This window comes from Struthio camelus, chromosome 1, assembly GCF_040807025.1.
Source record: "Struthio camelus isolate bStrCam1 chromosome 1, bStrCam1.hap1, whole genome shotgun sequence".
Classification (NCBI taxonomy): Eukaryota; Metazoa; Chordata; class Aves; order Struthioniformes; family Struthionidae; genus Struthio; species Struthio camelus.
The window spans coordinates 126,529,946-126,550,373 of NC_090942.1; the positions used below are offsets into that span (position 1 = coordinate 126,529,946).

Sequence of the window (20,428 nt, forward strand, 5' to 3'; positions counted from 1 at the left end):
AAGGAAAGGTAACCGTGGTAACCCAAGTTATCTGCATCCTCCATGTATTTCCTTCTCCCCACCCCACATCATATCTTTCCCACCCAAACCTCAAGCCGATAGAACCAGCGACCAGCTGGCAGGATGGGGACTGCGGCTGGGTCTCCTGGACCAAGCGTCTCTTGCTGTGTTTTGGGGCTCACCACCGCAGGCTGAGACCATCAGACGGTACCAAAAGCATAGAGAGAGGTAACTTCCAAAGGGAAGAGCTCTCAGCTACTGTAGATGGGGCGCTGGATATGTTGTCTTTGCTCCAGAGCTGCAGATCTGTTGATGCTGCTTCTCGTTCTGGCTGTGAGCTGTAACCCTTCCTTGGAAGCAACAGCTTCTCCGTCTGCGCCCCACGTCAAACCCAGCTACAGTTTTGGTCGGACTTTCCTGGGACTTGATAAATGCAACGCCTGCATTGGGACATCCATTTGCAAGAAGTTCTTTAAAGAAGAAATAAGGTCAGAAACTCAGCACAGTAATTTTTAAAGCATTCTGCATAGTAGCTCAGAAGTTGCCTGTTAATATTGCCAAGTGTTTTAATGAAAAGCAACGCAAAGAGTAACTTATCATCAGGTTTCCCGTACAGTGCCTAGTATTGTAATTAATGTCTACAAGCTGCTAATTTGTTTTTGTTTCCTTTTAAAGCCGCACAAACATGACCAGACTTCAGCCCTGAATTACGATTTGAAAGCAAGAGTAAAAGGCACAACTTTCTGCATGTAGAATGGCTTTGAAACAATGGGGGAAGGGAAGAGGGAAGGAAGAAATCAGTCTGTTTAGATGTCAGTGGAAGTATTTTATTATGAGCAACTAACCAAAGGTAAAGGGAATTTAACTTTGCAGGCTCCCAGCAGACTATATTAACTGTAAACATCAAGCCCTATATAATTTTGTATCAGGTGCAACAACACAAATGTGCAGAAGGTCATGTGTGTATTAGCTAGGATCAAAAGAGATACCAACCTGCCTGAGGCACCAGAACGTCTGCACGTCAGATACCTGTGCGCTAGGACGTAGACATGGCTAAATTATTATTACGCTTTGGGGAGTTTTCAATGAGAACTTTGAAGGCAGAGGCAGAAATGGCATCTGCCTCTAAGTCAATTAGACATATGCTGCCCAAGCAGTCGTTAGACTGATCCAATCAGTTGTAGGCTCAAAAGCAGAGCATATCTGACGACAGCAGGGAAAATGTTGCTACAGTATTTGAGAAGAAAGTTAAAGGCGATGCTTGGCAGAGGAAGGTTTTATTGGGTCTAGTGTGATTTATAGAGCCATATGCGCTTTCTTTTATAGCTGTAAAAGCCCGGGGGAGAAAAAATGATTATAGTAAAATTGTATTTTTAATGCCATAATGTAAGTAGTATAATATTGGACAAATCATCATTTTTATCTTAAACTGCCCTATAAAACCTAGCATAGTAAAACCATAGTGGTTTGTCTGAGATGGACTTAACAATGCTGTACGACCATCCATTCTTCCTTTACGGCTGTCTGAAAAAGGCAGCCTGTGGCTGCGCCGGGCTAGGGCACTTCCAGCGATGGCAAAACGGGGTCTCACCCCTCAGCACTTTGCATTTGTTAAAGCGGAGTAAGGTGCTGCGCCACCTCCCTGCTCATCTGCCCGGTGCGTAGCAGCGCACGGTGGCGCTGAGGGGGACCAGGCCAGCAGCTTGGGCTTTGTCACCGACCAGCCCTGCCTGCTGTCCCAAAAAGCAGGACGGATTTGCAATCAGTGCGCTCAATACATGCCACTGCCCCGTTGGCTGACAGGGCGCGATGTGCATTTGCAGTGGCTGAGGATGCATTTGGGGCCCAGGCTACCGTTAGTTTTATTTTCTGCAGCGTGGCCGGGTGGGAGCAGGCTCCCGTGCAGAGTCGCAGCCCCGCCATGTCCCCGCCGCCAGCAGCCCCCGTAGCGCAGGGCCCGCAGGGACCTGCCGCCGGGAGGGAAAAAGCAACTTCCTCCTGCCTCGGCGCAGGTGCACCCTTTCGGTTACTCCCGCTTAGTCACCGGAGGGTTGGGGCTCCGCAGCTTCCTTCAGCCGTGCTGAAAATAATCGTAGCTTTCTGCAGCGAGTAACTGCATTTGGCAGGGGGAAGGTTAAATGGGGAAAATTTCGCCATCACTTGCACTCTTAAATCCCCCCCCCCGCCCCGTACTTTTTTGCGCGTTCGCACAGGTAGACAGCACTGTGCGCTGCTCTGTGTTAACTCGCATTAGAAAATGCTTCGTTAACGTTCCATCATTTCCGGGAGCTGCCGCGTGCATTCACGCAAGGATGGCGAGTAAGAAGATGTGGGTTTTGGTCTCAGTACTGCTGGTGACTCATCATGTGCTCCAACAGTCTTTACTGCCTTATCTTTGCCCGACTTTATCCGTCTGTAAATGAGAATACCAAAGCCGGCCTACCGACTGTCCTGAAAGCAGAGTTCAGCAAAAGTTTTCATCAAATATCAGATTTTCAAAACACTGCAAAACTGAACTGACCAAAACTATTTGCAGACTTGTGCCTACGTTGGTGGCTAGTGTTGGCCAAAAGAAATAGGAAGGAAGTTTGAAAAAGCTGCAATATTTCATTTTGATTTATTTTACATGACTTTTTTATTTTTGGTGGTCTAGCTGTTTTAAGACTTAACTTACCTAATTTTCATCTTTAAAGGGATGTAAACTCCAAATTTAAGTGAAATCATTTTGGCTGAAACAAAATACTTTGCATCATCCAGCAAGAAGAAAAGCGAGTTCGATTTTCTTCAGCATTTAGCTTTGGGTTGGTCTAGAATCTTTAATCTGTAAATCAGTTGTTCACTGAAAGATCTCACTGAAAGTCTTAACTAAAGGATGTTCAGGCCCTGAGCTGAAAGGCTTCATACAAGAACAAATTATTGTTATGGTGCAACTTGATGATGAATCTTGAAAGTATCTAGAAAGTGTGCCAGGCCAGTGCTGTGCTGCCTAGAAATGATGCCAAACACAGAATTACTGCAGCCCTTGCCGGATTCCCAGGCCCACGTGCCTCTCCCCTGGGACTTCTGGGGAGGAAATTACTCCATTCGTGCTCATGCTAATGCTCAGCATTGGATTTCACACATCCATGCATTGCCTGGTGCAGGAGGCAACTCTTTCCTCACGTCTGCCTGACATGCGCTCCCCTGAACGCACGCACTTGAACCAATTCACAAGGCACATTTACGCTCAAGGGAAAAAAAAAAGAAACAAAAGAAAAGCAACAACTCAGCCCATAGCTGTCTCTTTCCTGTACGTGCCTGGCACACTGTGCCTGCTTGCAGTTTAGGTGCAGGGAGGGGCCATGATATAAAACAAATTACAGTAAAGCATAATGATTATTCTCTACTCTAAAAAGTCCTATCCAAAAACAAGCCAAAGGGAGGGAGGAAGAAAAAAAAAAAAAAAGAAGATCCTGTCATATCAGATGCTCTGATCACAGGGAAGCTTCAATTCCGTATTTGGCAAAAGTCCCCAGCTGAAATGACTTAAACCCCTGAGCCCTGCTCACGTCAAAGAATAGCCTCCTCCAGTGCTGGTCAGTCTGCATCTCCTTGGTAAATCTTCCAAAGGAGGCACTTGGTTAGACCTGAGCTCTGCTGAGGCTGAAGTCAAAGCAGGGCCAGCACCAGCAGGGATGTCGAGGAAGGGCTCGTGTGGGAGCAGACGTGCACGGCGGGCAAGGGGAGCTTTTGACCCACGTTAAAGTGGGGACACGAAGGCGACCAGTCATCCTCCGCTTGCAGCAGGAGGGAAACGTTACCCGACAGTTCATTTGCCTGAAATTATTCCCCAGCTTTAGAAGTCGCCCACTGATCGAACCAGGAACAGATCCCGTATACCTGTGCTCGAAGTAGGAACTTAGAGCAGGTGAAATCTGATTAATCCCCTCAAAATTTCTCTGAGCAGAGCGCCTGACTGGGAGTCAAAAAGAAAAATCAGCCTCAGCTTCCAGATTCACTACTATCTTTTCATCTAATTCCGCCCAGCTAATCCTGAAGGGAACCTCTTGTGCATCCTATTTCAGTCGCGAGCTCTCACCTTTAATTTATGATGAGATTAAATTAAGAAATACTTTCTTGTGCACTCAGGCAAGAGTTTAATTAGGAGGTCTTAGAGGCAACGAATGTTTGACGCTGGCCTAACTAAAGGTTACAGTTCGATCACTTTATTTGAGTGGGTGACAGATTTACTTACAAAATACCCACAGTGATCTTCAACCACTACATGCGAAACGCGTGTGTGGGCAGGGCTGAGGGGGCCGATAAAACAAAAAAAAAATCGTCACAGCCTAATTACCCGGCCCATATGCTCCCCTCCTGTGCACGCCGTGGATGTGTAGGGGGAGCAAATTCGTGAAAGATCTCCATGGCTACAGCGGAGTCGCACGCCCAGCACAAACGTCCCCCCATTTCCCTCCCGTCACACTCCCAAACCCTGGGTGTGCATGGGGAGGTCACTTATCCTGGTCCCCAAATCCCAAACGGCGACGTCGGGGGGTACCCGTCAACCCCGGTACCCTATATCCCCATCACCTCCTTATCCCCACCACCACCTAGCACATGGCCAGCAGAGGAGCGCAGGGACCAGCCCAAGTAACCGGCACCGCTCCTAACCTCTCTGCCTGGACATTTTTCCCTGCTTTTTTTTTTCCCACGAGGGTAGAAGGGTGGCTATCCAGGGCAAGGACCAGCCTGAATATGAAAGCTGCCTGACATTTTTTTACTGCAAAAGCATTCGTGGTTGGAGAGAGTGCTAGGTCATGACATTAAACTTTTCCTAGCAACGTATCAGTGGCATTGAAAACTTCAAATAAGAAATTTTCTCTGATCTTTGTTTTGGTGCTAGTATTTTGATTAAAACATATAAAACCCCTTCTCGCGCGCGTCAATACAAAGTAAAGCCAGCACCTCAAAACAAAAGGTCATTATGATATTTCCAAATACTTTTTCTTTTCGGTTTTTGTTCTGCAGGACATTTTTAAAATGTTGATTTATTTCTTTCCTTTTTTTTTTTTTGGATTGCTTTCTCTTCACAATTTAGGATAAAGGTAATTTCTAAAGGTCAGAAATACCTTTGGAACTGAAATTCTGAATTCTTCCTCACTTTTCCTGTTCACACGGCCCAAATCGCAATACTCTTTGTGTTTTTTTTTTTCTCCTCCACCTCTCACAGCCCTGTTCATAACAAGGGAAACATTAGGCGGGAAATGCAAATCCACTTTGTTTCCCAAGTACGTCTCCTCGGCTCAGCGCTTACTCCTGCTCTTAGGGGGGTACTCAGGGACGCCAACCTGCTGCCGCTCAGCTTTTGCTGTCAAATAGCAGAAGCCATTTCTGGCCAGGCCCAGGAGCGCAGGTGCACGCTCGGTCGCGCACACGCAGACGTGCACGCGCGGGGTCTGGCGGGGAGAAGAGCATTGGCAGAGCAAACAGGAGCCTCCTGAGACGGTTGGCACCTTCTCCCCACCGGCCGGAGACGCTTTTCAGGGACGATCCAACGCTTGGCCTGGCCTGTAGAGTTTAAAGCAGAGATTGCAATTATGCTTGCGCTGTCCGTTTTCCTGCGGCTCGTTAACCCAGTCTCCACGGGGATCTTGTTTTGGTTCGGCAGGTTTGACAACTGGCTTTCTTCTCATTTAAAGCTGCCCCCCAGCTACCTCCTCAGCTACTCGGGGAACTACACCGACGATGCCAAGAGCTGGCGGCTGGTGGACATCACCAGGCTGACCACCAAGTACCAGCACGACCAAGCCGACAAGCGCATCTGCACGGCGCTCCTGAAGACGAGGACCTGCAGCCTGGAGCGCGCCCTGCGGCGCACCGCCCGGGTCCAGAAGTGGCTGCGGGCCAAGCGGCTCACGCCCGACCTGGTGCAGGTCAGTGAGCCCCCGCGCCCCTGCACCCCTACCTCCCCTTCTTCTTTTTTTTTTCTTTTTTTTTTTAAGTAAAAAGGATCTGAAAATGGAGCAGGGTGAAAAAAATAAGGTTCAGGCTTCGTCTTCTCGTATAAGCTGAGTTTGAACACCATAGTGCCTGCTGAACCTCAGACTCACAAAAATGAGTCAATTAATGCAAAAATGCTAACAAGTGGGGTGGGGCTATTTCTATTTCTTTTCCTCCTGCTAACATATCTGTGCTTTCTATGACCTAAAGACGTCTTCTCCGTAATTGAGACGACAGCTTTTCTAGGGGTAAGGCTCTTGCGTCACTTTGGGAGCCAGGGTGTAAAGCAGAGGCTGACACGCTGCCCGGTCTGTGGCACAGTAGGAGGGGTGGCCAGCAAGGAGCTCTGCGACACCCGTTGTTCGTCCGATCCCCTTGGGCTGCGTGAGTTACTCCGCGCTGAAAAAAGCGAAAAGGAAGGAACAAAGTCTTACCCAGAAGGGGAGCCGCTGCCTTGAAAGGCAGCCGGAGCTGAGGGATGCCACGGGGAAGGCCAGTGTCTTGTGCTGTGGATGGCTTTCATGGGAAAGCAAAGCTCCCCTCTCCAATCCCCAAAGGCATACGCATTTCCCCCCCCCCTCCCCCCGCCAAAGGCAACAGCACGGTTTTGCAAAAACCATCGCCAAGAGCAAGGGGCTGTGATGGAGGCTGAAGATAGTCTGAAACAAGACCCCGAGATGTGAAGAGGGATTGTTCTGATTCTTTTCTTCCCCCTTTTCCTTCATCCTGAAAGCATCACTCTCCCTTTAAGGAGAGAAGTGATTATGAAAAAAGGACCGTTTTTTAAAAAAAAAAATTTAAAAAAAGAAAAAGAAAAGGCAATTGCTTCCTCTAGCCTGCACGCTGCTGCATCCGCTTAGCTTTGCTGAGTGCTAAAGATACGTTGCTGTAGGTTTTTTTCACTTCTGTTACCCTGTGGAGCCGCACGCTTGAGGACGGCAGAGCCCCAGGGCACGTGCACGCAGCGGCGGCGGCGGTGGCGGCGGCAGGGCTCGTGTCTGGGCTGTGCCGAGAGGGACGTGCCCAGAATCACGACAGTCCCAAACGGCAGGTCCCACAGCAGCCAGCGCCCTTTCGGGAGGCGAGGTGCAGGGTGGCTTCGAGCATGCCGCTGGCTGGGAAAGCAAGGGTGATGAACCGCTGGGGAGAAACCCTGCGCTCTGTTTTTTTCTTTTTTGGGGGGAGCAAAGCTACGCTGTACTTTGTCTAGTCACCCCGGGAAGAGGGGCAGGAGGAGAGAGGGAGGATCTGCAGCCTCCTTTCACTCAGAGCATCCCTTTGCCTGGCCTTGCGGCGGGGGCGCGTGGCAGGACCACCTCCTCCCCGGGAGGGCAGGGAGCTGCCTGCACTGCAGCCTCGCAGCGGTGCCCAAGGGGCACGCACAAACCCCGCCGTCCCTGCGGCCACACCAGCGCCGCTTGGAAAGGCAGGACTGGAGAGCTTGAAACTCCCCTTGACTGAGCCGGGTATCAAAAAACAAGTGGGGAAATGTAGCTGTCTGGTACCTCAGATGTGCTGTAGAGTCAAGTCATTAGTGATCCCAGCTCCTTCTCCTTAACCATCTGTCCCCCTCTGTCCTCTTGCGCTGCCGCGGTTGCTCCGACACTGAACCCCCGGCCAAGGTGGCCAGGTTGCGTACCCACACACACACACACACACACACACACCCACACACCCCACACACACACACACCCACACCCACACCCACCCACCCACCCACCCACACACACACACACACCCCCACACACACACCCACACACCCACCCACACCCACACACACCCCCCCACACCCCCCCACACACACGCTTTGCTGCCTCTCCGGTTTCTCCCGGGCATTTGAAGTGCCCCCCCTGCGCAGTGGTGGGAAGCTGAGCTGACACCAGCCCTTGGACGCCCCTGACGTGAGCTCCTGGCGCTGGCGTTGGGAGACAGGGACAAACTCACTGGGCACTTTTCCGCAGTCTCGGCAGTTTTTTAAGTCAAGAGACAGCACAGCACGCTGTAGTTAGCAGAGACCTTTGCGCACTGGCCCCAGGATTGCACCGTTCGTGTTTTCATGGTTCTTTGGTTCTGTAAATCAAGCAGAGAAACCTAAACTGGGATACAAATGTGTTTTAACAGGATATGGACATGAATGCACACAAGAGCACAGCAACCCAGAGGCCCTGGATCCCCAGCCCCCACCCCCAATTCTGGCAGCGATCACGAGTTAAAAACGGATATGTGTTTTGTAAAATGGCTGCCGGTGTTACAGTGGTCTGAATTAAAAAAAAAAAAAAGTCACAGCCAGTAGATTTCGGTAGTGCAGAGCGTGCAAAATTGGTACGTGAGTCTCCAACCCCGGGGCCCTGTAGCACGGGCCACCGCAGGTTACTGGGCTGATCCGCTGGGCTGTTTGGCTACACGAAGTCAAAGATTTCCATTTCTCTCTCTCCCCAATCCGATCACACCTCCTGAGAGCTGAAACCACAGGAGCGCTTCAACCTGCCTCCCCCCATCCCCAGCCTGCTTTCAGTTCTGCGGTATTTGTTGGGCAAATAAATGTTGGTAACCCAGCATGATCTGTCAGAGGGTTTTTCCTTGCTGATATGATAAGCCACGGCAAAGGCTTATCTGTAGAGCTGTACTTCTGGGACTTTTTTTTTTTCCTCTTTTTGATCACGGTAACAGCACGTTGTTGTTGCCCAACACAATACCCACCCTGTTTTGTAAAGCTGTGGTCTCTCACCAGGACCTGCACTCCCCGCCACTGTATTTTTTGCTGTACAGGAGAGCTGACAAAAGCTAATGGGCTCAAGTAATTTTATCTTGCAGAACAGTGAGTTACAACAAACCTGAACATACTTGAATCAGAATGACAGACCATGAAATAACATTTTTTTTTTCACTTTACACTGCCTGCCCTGCCTGACCCAACTTTCAACTGGGCTGGCTGCCACAGTGATTATTTCATCTGCCACAGCAAAAATCTTTATTGGACACAGCAAAGTCTTCAGTAGCAAAATCTAGCTTGCCTCTGAGACAAGCTGTATTTAACTGGGTGTTTGTGTGTCGCTACTTGGGCTGGAAGTTTTAACCTGTGCAGCAGTACCAGCCAGCAGTACCAACTAGCAGCTGAGATGCTGCTTTGCCTGCATCTCAGCTCGAGAGTTCATCACTTCGAACGAGGCTGATTGCCTCTCCTGTTTGAGGCGAAGAACAACAACAAAGTAGGTTAGTTTTGGCACAGATCTCCTGCAGGGCAAATTTTTGACTACAAAGAACAGCCAGGAAAACCGTTCAAGGCAGACAGACAAAACCAGGATCAAGGAGAAAAAAACAGCTGTTTTCAACCCCTCTCTTTAACATTTATTACTTGAAACTATTGATCAAGACCATAGTCTGTGCTCAGTAGACATGCACACACCTTGGTTATTTGGCCTGTGAGGCCAGTACACATCACATCACTTGTGGTACATAGACAGCAGCTCCTCGAGCTGATAACTGGTCCTTACCAGGGAAGGACCGGCTTTAGGGTGCTTACGTCTACCACTTTTTTGGCCCAATATCTCATTATTAGAGTGGAGTCTGCAGTGGGGACAAGCCCCGCAGCCTTGCAGCTTTGCAGGGCATTCTTCATTACTCTCTTGAGGGTGAACAAAACCACTGGATTAAAACAGCCAGGAGCTGCAGGTCCTTTGACACCTGCATCCAAATGTTTCTTCCCGGATCCCATCCCAAACTTGTTCACTCTTAAGGCAGATGCATCTGGGCAGCTGTGCACGGAGCGGCAGGTGACAGCATTCCTGAGCTGCGCTCATCCTTCCTCAAACTGGGTGAATATAAAGCAAAACAATGAAAAGTTGTCTTCCAAAGGTTGTCTTTATGTCAGAGAGAATTCTGAGTACTTTCGCACAGTATATACAGAGTATATGCATACACAGGAGTTTAAACCACATCACATATTGCGCACTAGGGAGAAATCTCATGGCTGAGTGTAGGCAGGTGTTGCAGGAACTGCTTATTATCAGATATATAGATGTGGGAATTTAATCAAAGTAAATAAGAACCTGCCCAAGTCAGTCACAAACAAGACGCTGGGCTGCCTGTCAAGTCTTATTCTTTAGCATGGCGCAGGAATGTTTCTATCGTTCTGCTAAAAGGGTCGGTCCTGCTACGCTGAAACACTCGAGCAAGTGCTAAACTTTGTGCATCTGAGTAGTTCTGCTGAAATTGAAAGGCTTCACTGTCACGATTTGGCAGACCAGGGTCTTCATTAAATCATAGGAAGTTGCATCGATGGTTGATGCAAATGTGGTAGCGTTCGGCTCAGCTCCACTGCTCCCGCACCGCTGGCAGGAGCCAGGTCCCATCTGAGAGGGCGAGTGAGCAGTCTGAAGGTTGTTTGACTCATCTGGTCGTTTTTGGGCCAGGGAGTTAGTGCTGCCGCTCATCATGCACTCCTGCCTGCTCACACCCGCTCATCCCTCAACTTTGCCCATCAGTTCTGTGCTGAGCGACACGAAGGAGACAGCTCTGTGGTTTGGATTTCTGTCCTGGAGAAGGGGAAATAATAGAGATTCAGCCAAGCGTCCGTCACTGTTTTAATTACGAAAACCCTAAAATAGTTTCACGGGAAATGAGCAGTCGTGACCACTGTAGTGCAGCGCATGTCGAAGCCTGAGTTAACAGGACAAGCTCTGACCTTAGAAGAATTCCTAATTGCAATATTTCCACATTCTCAGGATATCTGTTCCTAGTGTATACAGTTAGGGGTCTCAGCTTTTGCATTACAAACTCCTGTAGGCAGCAAGGCTTTCCAACTTCGGTTGCAAATATTTGCATACACGCTCATCTGCAAGAGATTTCTCCACCGTTTATCTCTTATTTAACAATGTTCAGTTGTGCTCATTTTTTTCTCACTTCTCCCCCAAAGGGAAAGTGACAAAGTCAGCCATAATGTGTCTGCAAGTGCCGTGAGACAGAAATCCATAACCATCCCCTTCCCTCCCATATCTAGGCTTTTTTTTTTTAAATTACTTGAAAAAATATTTCCTCGATAAAGCCACACCAGAGGCCAGAATTGTATGAAAAATTGTAACTAGACCTGGTGGGAAATATTTTTGGCAGATGTTTTATTCTCTCGGGGGAAAAAAGTGGCTCTTTGGTGACTGCAAAACGACCTTCCAGTTGGGGTTGAGTTTTTCAGATAGTTTTGACCAGATATGAGTATTCAAGGCTTGATTCAGGGAGCAGTTCGAGCCTCATGGAGGCCGACAGCCAGGCGGAGGAGGGCTCTGGGGGGTATGGCAGGTTCGGCCCCCCCTCTCCACCTCCACCTGGGAGAGTCGTGCACTCCTTATTTCTGTTTCCTTATTTCCTTCTTCATTTTGGTGGCTGGATAATTAAGTGTTTTATGTCAAATGAGCAGCTCAAGCAGAAAGGGCTGAGAGTGACCTAGCTCAGAGTAACCAAATAACTTGGAGAGATCTTGAGCCAAATCTTTGCTCTCAGTTTGAAGAACGGCAGAAAGCAAGTGTGAGCTCTTTCCTCTGAAGACTGTCTTCCAAACATCAATTAAAAAGAAAATCTGAAAGAATAAATTAGGCTACTTGCATTATTTGGAAGAAAAAGGGTAAACAAAAGTCTTATTACATTATCGAACGGAAAAATGCCAGTGAAACGTTTCTGCACTGCTATAGGGAATTCTCCATATGTTATCTCTCCTTAACTATTAAAAAAAAATGCATTGAATTCAAAACAAAGGTATCTTTCAACTACAAAGAAATAAATGTATATTGCCATTTATCCCAGTTGTAGATCACTTTTTACAACTTAAACCTCCAAATTTAAAAAGCGAAATGCAGTAATAGCTGAATCCATTAACTCAGCAATTCTTTATTTGTTGCTGGTGTTTGCAAGAAAATATACACAGGATATTAACATTTGTTTTTGATAGTTAATGTGTAAGTTTATCAGAAAGATAATATTTCCTGTGCATGTACCCACATACAATGTTTATTTACAGAGTTTTAAAACATGTTTACTGACCTTACCAAACAGTATTCCCAAGAAAGCTGCTTAGAGGCTAAGCAAATAGGAAAGCATTTGAAGACATTATTTAAAGAAGGAAGTGACTCACTGACTTAATGAAGGGAGAGGCCTCCACCAGTGAACAGGGCTGCCAAGGCTGGAAACCAGCAGGGCGGGAGGAGGCCCATCGACACCGAGTAATACGATGGCATTTAGTCAAAGGGAAATGAGGTTTGCGGAGTTTGTGACTGTGCCACGAAGAGGGGCTGCCATTTTGAAACCCTTCATCGTGAACATGTGTGTTAGGTGACACTGAGGTTTGCAGCGGTTAAGTCTCCCGTTTTTTTTCTAAGAAGGGTTTGCTGTAGAAAACCCCACGTGTGCTCACACCCGTTGTCAGCAGATGGGTGCTGATGGGCAGAGGAGCTACCTGGACCAAAAACTTTGGGCTGGGCTATCGAGTGCAGTGGGCAGAGCACAACCTTGCCCCTATCCATGGAGTGGGTTGAGCACATTTTGATATCTCAGGTGGGAAAGCAAACACCTTTGTTCCCTTTTCCCCTTTTGCCAGGGTCTATCTAGCCCAATGCTGCGCTGCCCATCTCAGCGCCTCTTGGACCGGATAGTGCGGCGCTACGCTGAAGTGCCAGATGCCGGCAGCATCTACATGGACCACCTCACCGACCGGGACAAACTGCGCCTTCTGTACACGCTGTCAGTGAATTCGCACCCCATCTTGTTACAGGTATGCACTGCCAAGCCTGGGGCTGAAATCTCGCTCAGCAACCCTTCTCTGGCTAGTCCTTGAATGAGAGGGTGCCCAGCTGCAGAGGAATCCCAGGCCCTGTCCTTTAGCAAGATCCACTCGGTGCCTCGCAACAGCTTGTGAAGTTGCTGGGAGAGATGGATGCCCAACCCCTTAAGCAAATCAGAACCCAGACGGATTATTGTTACAATAACACGCTGTAAAAGCCAGAGTTTTATACGTCCCCAATACTGCAGAGCGCTCTGTTTGCACTGCTAATGCATTGCTTAAAATCACAGCCTGTTTATAAAATCCAAAGCGTGAGAGAGCACGTTTTAACGTGGGCGCACCAAGGAGTAGCATTAAGGTGGCGCGTGGCCTAGGAGAGCACTGATTTCCCCAGCTTAACCCTCTACGGCTACTCTATGTCATTTCTCTCTGTGCATGCAACTGGTAACCGGCTCTACGGCAAAGTGCAGCTTTGCAGAGGCCTTTGGTCGAATTCCAGATAAAACGGAGTTGTCGGTTTGCAGGCAAAGAGCTGGGAGGCTCTGCATCCCTCCCCAGGGATCTGGCACCTTGGCATCACTGATGTGACACAGTCCCCTGTCTTTTCTTAAGAGTGTTTCAGCGGGAATCTCCTCATTTTTCCCCAGCACCAACCCACCTCCCCACGGGGAGGGGGGAAACAGCGCCCAGCTGCCACCTTGCACCCCAGGAGCCTCCCCCAGCTGCCCCCACCTCAGCTCACCAGGGCATAAGGCTGCGGCTCTCGGCCCTGTAAAGATTGGGGAACGCAGCTCGTACAGGTGAGCAAAGTATGCCAGAGAGACTTAAAAATTTATGTGGTTGCCTGAAATGCCTTTAGAGGAAAAGGGAGAGGCAACCTTAAATATGCAACTGGAAGAGTCTGTAACTCCCCCTCTGCCCCGCTGAGATGGACAAGTTAAAATATAAATGGCAGAAAGCTTTATGTTGGCAAGGCTGAGCAACTATGCGATTTCCACGCTAAGCAGTGAGATATAAAGGCCTGGGATAATTGCACTGCTGGCACGGGGTGAAGCCATGCAGTGAGCCCAACCCCAGTGTCCCTGCCGTCACAAACATCTAGGACTTCTGCACCCAAGACTGCTAAGTCTCTTGTAAAATGGGCCAGACAGTTGTTACAAATTAGCTAAAACTGCTTTAGCCCCATCTCACCTTCAAGCCATGACTTCAGCTATGCAATGCTCATGAGGGAGCCATTAAAGACTCCATAAAGAAGCCTAAAATTAGCTCTTCTGCGCCTAAAAATTTCATGAATTTAAAGTCTATTATTATCTTGGACTTTCCAGTTAGTCTGCTTTCCCTCATAGAACAGATCTTGAAATATCAGATTCTTCTTCTTTAATTAAAAAAAAAAAAAAAGTACCTACCTCAGAACTGACTATTGCCTTCCCAGGCTTCTGGGGCTGACTGGGGTTGAGGAACCGAACCCATGCAGTGGTGGGCTGGCTTTAAAAAGCAGAACCAGACACGAGAGCCACTGTTTGCAGCAGGTCAGGCTTCTCATGTGCTCGAGGACATCCAAGAGGGAGGTGGGTCAACAGGCGAGGAGCAGGACAGCCAAAGGCACCTGGCAAATCTGTGACCTGCTCCTGCCCATGACCAGGCAGCAGTGCTGGCCGTGCTCCCCCAGTGCACGCTCCTCCACGTAGCTACACGTCAGGGAAATAGTTTTGGACAGGGGATTTCTGGATTTGACAGCCCATGCTCCGCTTCCACTCTCCCCGGCAGATCTTCCCTGACGTGGAGGGGTGGCCGTTCCCACGGTACCTGGGCGCCTGCGGGCGGCTGGTGGTCAGCGCCAGCACTCGGCCGCTGCGCGACTTCTTCGGTGCCGCCCCTGAGGTGGCCGCTGACCTGGCCCTGCAGCTCCTTGCCGTCCTCCGCTCCATGGGCACCAACGACCTCAACTACTTCTTCTACTTCACCCATGTGGACGCTGGCACCTTTGGCGTTTTCAGCAATGGGCATCTGTTCATCCGGGATGCCAGCATGCTGGGCATCATCGACAAGGAGGAAGGTACTCAGCAGGCTCTGCGGCCGCGCATCTGTTGCGGGAGGTTTTCGTAAGGTGGAGGAAACAAATCGTTCACCTGCTGTGCTTGCTTTCTTGATTTTATTTTTTTAAATAAACCAAACATTGCTTGCTAAATTAGATTGTAAAAGTACAAGAAAAGACTTACCGACAGCGAAAACATCAGTGGGTCCTGCCACCCTTGGCTCCAAATCTGGAAGGCAACAGGAGTTTCATTTGTCTGGTAAACGGTGCCGTGACCGTAGGAGGCTTCAGAGTGCATCCGAGTGCCGCAAGGGTAGTTGCACACGGTCTGGCCGTTTCTGTGACTAGCAACAATATCCAGCATACGCTGCGCTGAATGATCAGATTTGAAGGCTTCCTGAATCACTTCTTTTCCGTAAAAGCTTTTCGCACCTAAATGCCAATATTTGCAAAGAGAAACTTTGTAGGTTGATTTGTTTTAAGTATTGGGTCAAATCAGACTTTCAGGTGCATTTATCATATTAGTTGTAAGAACAAAAACACAAACTCCTTTTTCTAGGTTTTCCGTAAAAGGAAGGACTACTTTTCACTTTTCAAAGGTTATATTGGTCTAGCACTGGAACTAGAGCCAGTCAAAGACTATTCCTCCAATAATTTAATATTTCATTTTAATATTCAAATTTTAAAAGGCTTTTGCTTAGCTCAAATATTCAGCTAAGCAGATCTCAGATATTCAGTAGCAGTTGATAGAGAATTTTCCACTAGATTTCTTTTTTTCTTTGTTCTTTTTTTTTTTTTTTTTTTGTCCCCAAAGCTATTATTGTGGTCTTGCCTCCAGCGAGGTTAGTTGTTGTAGCAATTTAATACTTTTGGAAGACATGGAAAAACTATGGTCTTGTGGCATTCTTTTATAGGAACTTCCACACTTTAGGTTAGTACTTCAGTTCTTGGCATTTTTTCTGCATCAGTTTGATTGAATAGACAACTCTGCTTCCTCTATGAGGCTATTCTATGGGCTATGGTGGAGTTCTGTCCTTCAGCAAAATATAGACGTTTCAGGAGCAAGAATATTGATTGGCCCATTTACAGCCATAGCACAGAGTAGTTAGTGATGAAAGATACTAGTATCATTTGGATTGTTTTGTTACTAAGCTACAAAGATATTTGATTATTCGAGATTTTGCTCCACGTTTCTAACAACTGATTTAATTGTCTTCAATAGGGAGCCAGCTGACCGATTACCAGCAGGAGTATAAAGATATATTTAGCTGTTTGACTGTGGACTGCCAGTCTGCAGTTGTGTCCTGTAACTCAATCAGGGAGAAACAGAGTCTCGTCATGGTGTGTCAAGAGCTTTTGCCTAAGCTCCTAAAAGGGAAATTCCTTCAACCGGTGCAGGAGAAAATAGACGACTTCCTCCAGCACTGTGCGGACGGCTTCACCGACGACCAGGGTGTTGATGATGCAGTTGCGAAGCTGGCAGAGCTCCTGAAACCGCTGCGATCTTGCGATTCTCGTTTTGCCTATCGCTACCCTGACTGCAAATACAGTGACAAATACTGAGAGAAGCTCCTCGGGAAAGACCGGAGCAGCCTCAGAGCTTCACCATCGCGGAGGGCGAAAAGGGCCTGGGGTAGCTGGGAAAAGCTGCATCAGAACTGAGGCATCCTGATCGAGACAGAGGAGGAAGCAGAGCGCACGTGGGATTTACTGCTCATCTCCCAGAGACGCATTTGTTACATGGGGTGTTTGATGTGACATAAGGCTTATGGATTATAAACATCATCATGAGAGACACGGGCTACAAGATTTATGAATCTTCTTCGTGCATTTTGGCCTTGGAAAAATTTTCCATGCCATCCATTAAAAAGACACCCTCCGAAGGCAGCTGGCTCACTCACAACTAGCTAGATAGAAGAGCTTTATTACCGAGAACATCTTTTTGATAGAGATGATAGATACATAATGTGAGATGGATGGAAGCATTTAAGACTTTCCTTGTGGGGATTTTTAATAATGCTCTAAAAATCATATCTAAACTGAATCATTTGATCAGTTCCTTACCATCACCCACTACAGATCACTTTTATAAAATATTTAAATTTTATTACTTTTATGACATATGGAACGGAAAGAAGCAATCGACAGCATTAAAAAGCTGAAAGAACCCATGTCTCTTGAGACTTAATTTCTCTAATCCCCAAATATCATTACTTTTCATCTTCCACGGTTTTGACTGGCAGTAATTGGAGTCTAATAAAGGTTCTCATTTCAAGACCAAAAATCCCCAACTTTAATATCTGATTGTCCAATAGATACGTTCACACTTTCCTCTCTAAAAATATGGAGACAACCGGTTTTGAACAGAAGTGGCCCTCAGAGCTAGAAGGAGGTGAATTATTTTGTGGAGGAAGGAAGGAGAAGGTAGGAGCAAAAATGCAACTTTTTCACCCAGAATTTGTGAGTCCCCACCCACCACGGTCACTGTGGGGAGTCAGAGGCCCCACCAGAGACCTTCCCTGCTGTCTAGGGGACTGCAAGACCTTGCCTGGGTTTGGGGCATCTCTCCTGGGACTCAGGTGCCCGGGAGTCACCAAGCAAATTTGACTGAGCTGAGGCAGGAACTAGATTTTCAGGATCCCTCTGGAAGTGTTTTAATCACAGAAACAGTCCTCCTCTAGCCGTGGTTCAAAAATTATATCAGTAACAAACATAAAAGCAGGGAAAAAAATGTGAATTCATTTGCATTGCTAATCTATGTACAGAGTTACCAAGAGCAGAAACACAAGTCAGAATTTTATGTTGGCTAATGCAAAGGGAGGCTGGAGAAGGGCTCCGTTCCCTTTGCGCATGCAGAGCACCATACCTGCAGGTTGAAGTAACGTATTGTAGACACATCAGGCATCCAAAGGTACACACAGGTCTGACACTGAGAGAATCTGACCCAAGACATTTATTTTGGTTTTCCATTATTCCTCCTGGCATAAAATATCAAGTGCACCTTTCACCTCTCAAGAAGTGGAACCACTGAAAATAATTTGTAGGTAAATTTAGCTCTAGGCCCAGATGGTCTGACAGCAAAAATGTTTAAATATACAATATAAGCTACTGTTGCAGCTCTCTTTCACGATTTCAGTCTATTTCTACATCATGGCTCTCTTCCAGTAAGAAAAACATGTCCTTCGCCTAGATCCATAAGGCTGATTAGCAGTCTGTTTTCAACAGTTTTTCTTGAATTTGTCTTCATCTTAGATCTCTCAGTCTGTGATTTTACCTAATAACTGTACATTAACTCCAGCCTCTTTCTGTCCAGGGAGTCTCTCTCTGGTGCAGAAGGCTGGCCACCCCTTGAAAAAAGGGGACCGGAAAAGCTCGTTGCTTTACCGTCAATCTCCTTGTAGTTAGCAGTTACTTACTCCCTGCTCTGGGCTGTTAATTGATGGCTCCCATTCAGCACTGGAAGGGAACATTGCTTATACAGTTGTAGCTAAAAATGCACACCACAAAACGTCCAAAAAGCGCCAAGATGAAGAGCTCTCCAGGCCCGCCCATGCCCAAGCAGAGATCATTTGCAAACCGTGGGTCTGCGGAAACCTCTTCGCAGTTACTCAGTGACTCAGCCTGACACAGCCCGGCCTCTCATTCAGCTCTTTCTGCTTTAGCAATTACTGGACTCACGCTCAGATGAGGACCAGCCCTTGCAAAGCTGCTCCATGCTGGGTTCACCTCCTCTCCGATGCATATTTGGGTTTTTTTTTTGGCTTTTTTTGTCTTTAATCGTGTATGTTTTTTCCTTTGGAAAAGTAGCCGCTCATTTACCATGCTGATCTGTGAAAAATGTCTCATGGGCAGTAGGGCATCTCTCAGCAGCCCACTGAAATGCAGAGAGGTGAGAAAGTTCATCACCTTAGGGAAGGGCAAGAGGAAGCCCATATCGCTCCAGTCTAATCTGGCATCAGATTAAAGAATGCAGAGTTGTCATATGGGCTGTGGGAGGGCCCCGATAACTCACGATCCTAAAATGCTGGGTATAAGAAATGAAAGAGCCACTGTCTTCCCCTGTTGCTGGACGCAGGCAGCAAAACCGCAACAGAAGTTTTGAAACACATGGCACCTATTTCTACATAGCTCGATTCAAAGATGTTGAAGTGAAGAGGACTGCCTTCCATAGACTTTGATATCAATTCAAAAATAAAATAAAATAAAATAAACTTTACATGATTAGAAATAACACGATCATTGATTCAAAAATATTAAAGAGATGGGAGCTGTATTCACCACCAGGTTCTCTTCAGACATAGCTTACAAAAACCAGGCTCATGTGACTTATGTGCTAGCCACAAAATCAGTTCATGGCTCAGAGAACAATCATTTTCCTAAACTAAATCTCATTTCCCTATATTTATCTGCCCTTATTTTCACTGCCAATTTTTTCTTTTAATATTTTCTCTTTTTTTGGCAGTCAGGACCTGGAATCAGTGCCCACCCTGTCTGTCTGCTTCAGTCAAGCCTTAAAACGCTAGTAGGCCAAGGTCCAAAAGGTTGTGAAATTAATTTATAAAAGATAATTATTTTAAATCAGATCCTCCCCAAAAGAACTCTCTAGTAATTTTTTCCTCTCTACATTTATTTCTGACAGTGGCTTTGTGTGAGTCTTTGCATACTGTTCCTGGTAACAGTTTAAAAACATATCAGGCCTTCTTGCTTCCACAGTATGACAAGAAATGCAGCAGCTTTTCAGAAATCTCACAATCAGTCTGAATACTTCCTTCATTTGTGGATAGCCTGCAGCTGCATTTATGTCCACGTATTTACTAGATGTCTCTCTTACCACCCTATATCCCACATATTTTTAAGCTTTTATGTCAAGAGAGTCTTGGTTTATAAAACTGTATTTTCTGCCATGTTTTATCTAGTGCCATATTTTAATACTCTCATTTCTCAGGGGACGGGTACTGCGTATAGGCAGCCCTTCGCAAGCGATATTCGCAGTTTCACCCACCCTAGCTTATTGCTCTTCTAAGCATCATTTTCAGTCAGCTCCTTCACACGTTTCAGTGGTGTTCTTACTGCTAAAAGAGCTGCCCCTCTGCCCCAAACAACCCCTTTTTGGAACAACGGCAGCTATCAAAGTCATTAAATTGTCTTTTACGCACACTCCTCTTGCTGAAGAGAGAGCTCACGGGCAGCATTTGCTGAGACAGGCCTTTCCGGAGCGCATGATGTAACGGGCTGCCCTTTAACATAGATACTTGTCGCGTTAAAGGGGGCTGAAATGCCTCCTGAGCTCTAAGACTGGCAGCTGGTCCCACAGCCGAGAAATCCAGCTCAGTTTTTCGTTGTTAAACTGTCCTGGGAGCTCAGTCGGCCTCCGAGTGCCAAGTTCTCGACAGGAGGAGCAGGGAGAAAGGCAGAAGAGTAAAAGAGAGCAAAATAACAGCACGCGCAACGGCTCTGCCTTTTATGTCCTCCTCAACACAATAAATAGCCACGCCAGTATTTCCAGCAGCTTTCTCTCTCTCACCGCACAGGCAGTGGCAAGCGCGGAAATCAGCAAAAGCCTTGTGACATTCCCCTCAGGTAGCTACCCAGCACGGTTCCCCTGGGTGCCTCCTGGCTTTGCACCCTCATCTTCATTTAATAAC

General features: G+C 47.3%; 1 protein-coding gene and 2 long non-coding RNA genes across 3 annotated transcripts; 1 reads left to right on the forward strand and 2 right to left on the reverse strand.

Moving 5' to 3' along the window:
• The first annotated feature begins 88 nt into the window (after nucleotides 1-88).
• Nucleotides 89-18,964, forward strand: DIPK2B (divergent protein kinase domain 2B). Its single transcript, XM_068915796.1, has 5 exons — nucleotides 89-488; nucleotides 5,651-5,915; nucleotides 12,566-12,739; nucleotides 14,516-14,804; nucleotides 16,006-18,964. Exons 1-5 carry the CDS (start codon nucleotides 265-267, stop codon nucleotides 16,344-16,346), a joined length of 1,293 nt encoding a protein of 430 aa, XP_068771897.1. The 5' UTR covers nucleotides 89-264; the 3' UTR covers nucleotides 16,347-18,964.
• On the reverse strand, nucleotides 5,034-8,096 carry LOC138061806 (uncharacterized). The gene is made up of 2 exons (XR_011135739.1): nucleotides 7,783-8,096; nucleotides 5,034-5,550 (listed from the first exon to the last, which is right to left on the reverse strand). It is a non-coding gene; the product is annotated as an uncharacterized lncRNA (long non-coding RNA).
• On the reverse strand, nucleotides 8,768-14,509 carry LOC138061807 (uncharacterized). The gene is made up of 2 exons (XR_011135749.1): nucleotides 14,155-14,509; nucleotides 8,768-10,517 (listed from the first exon to the last, which is right to left on the reverse strand). It is a non-coding gene; the product is annotated as an uncharacterized lncRNA (long non-coding RNA).
• Nucleotides 18,965-20,428: the final 1,464 nt, after the last annotated feature.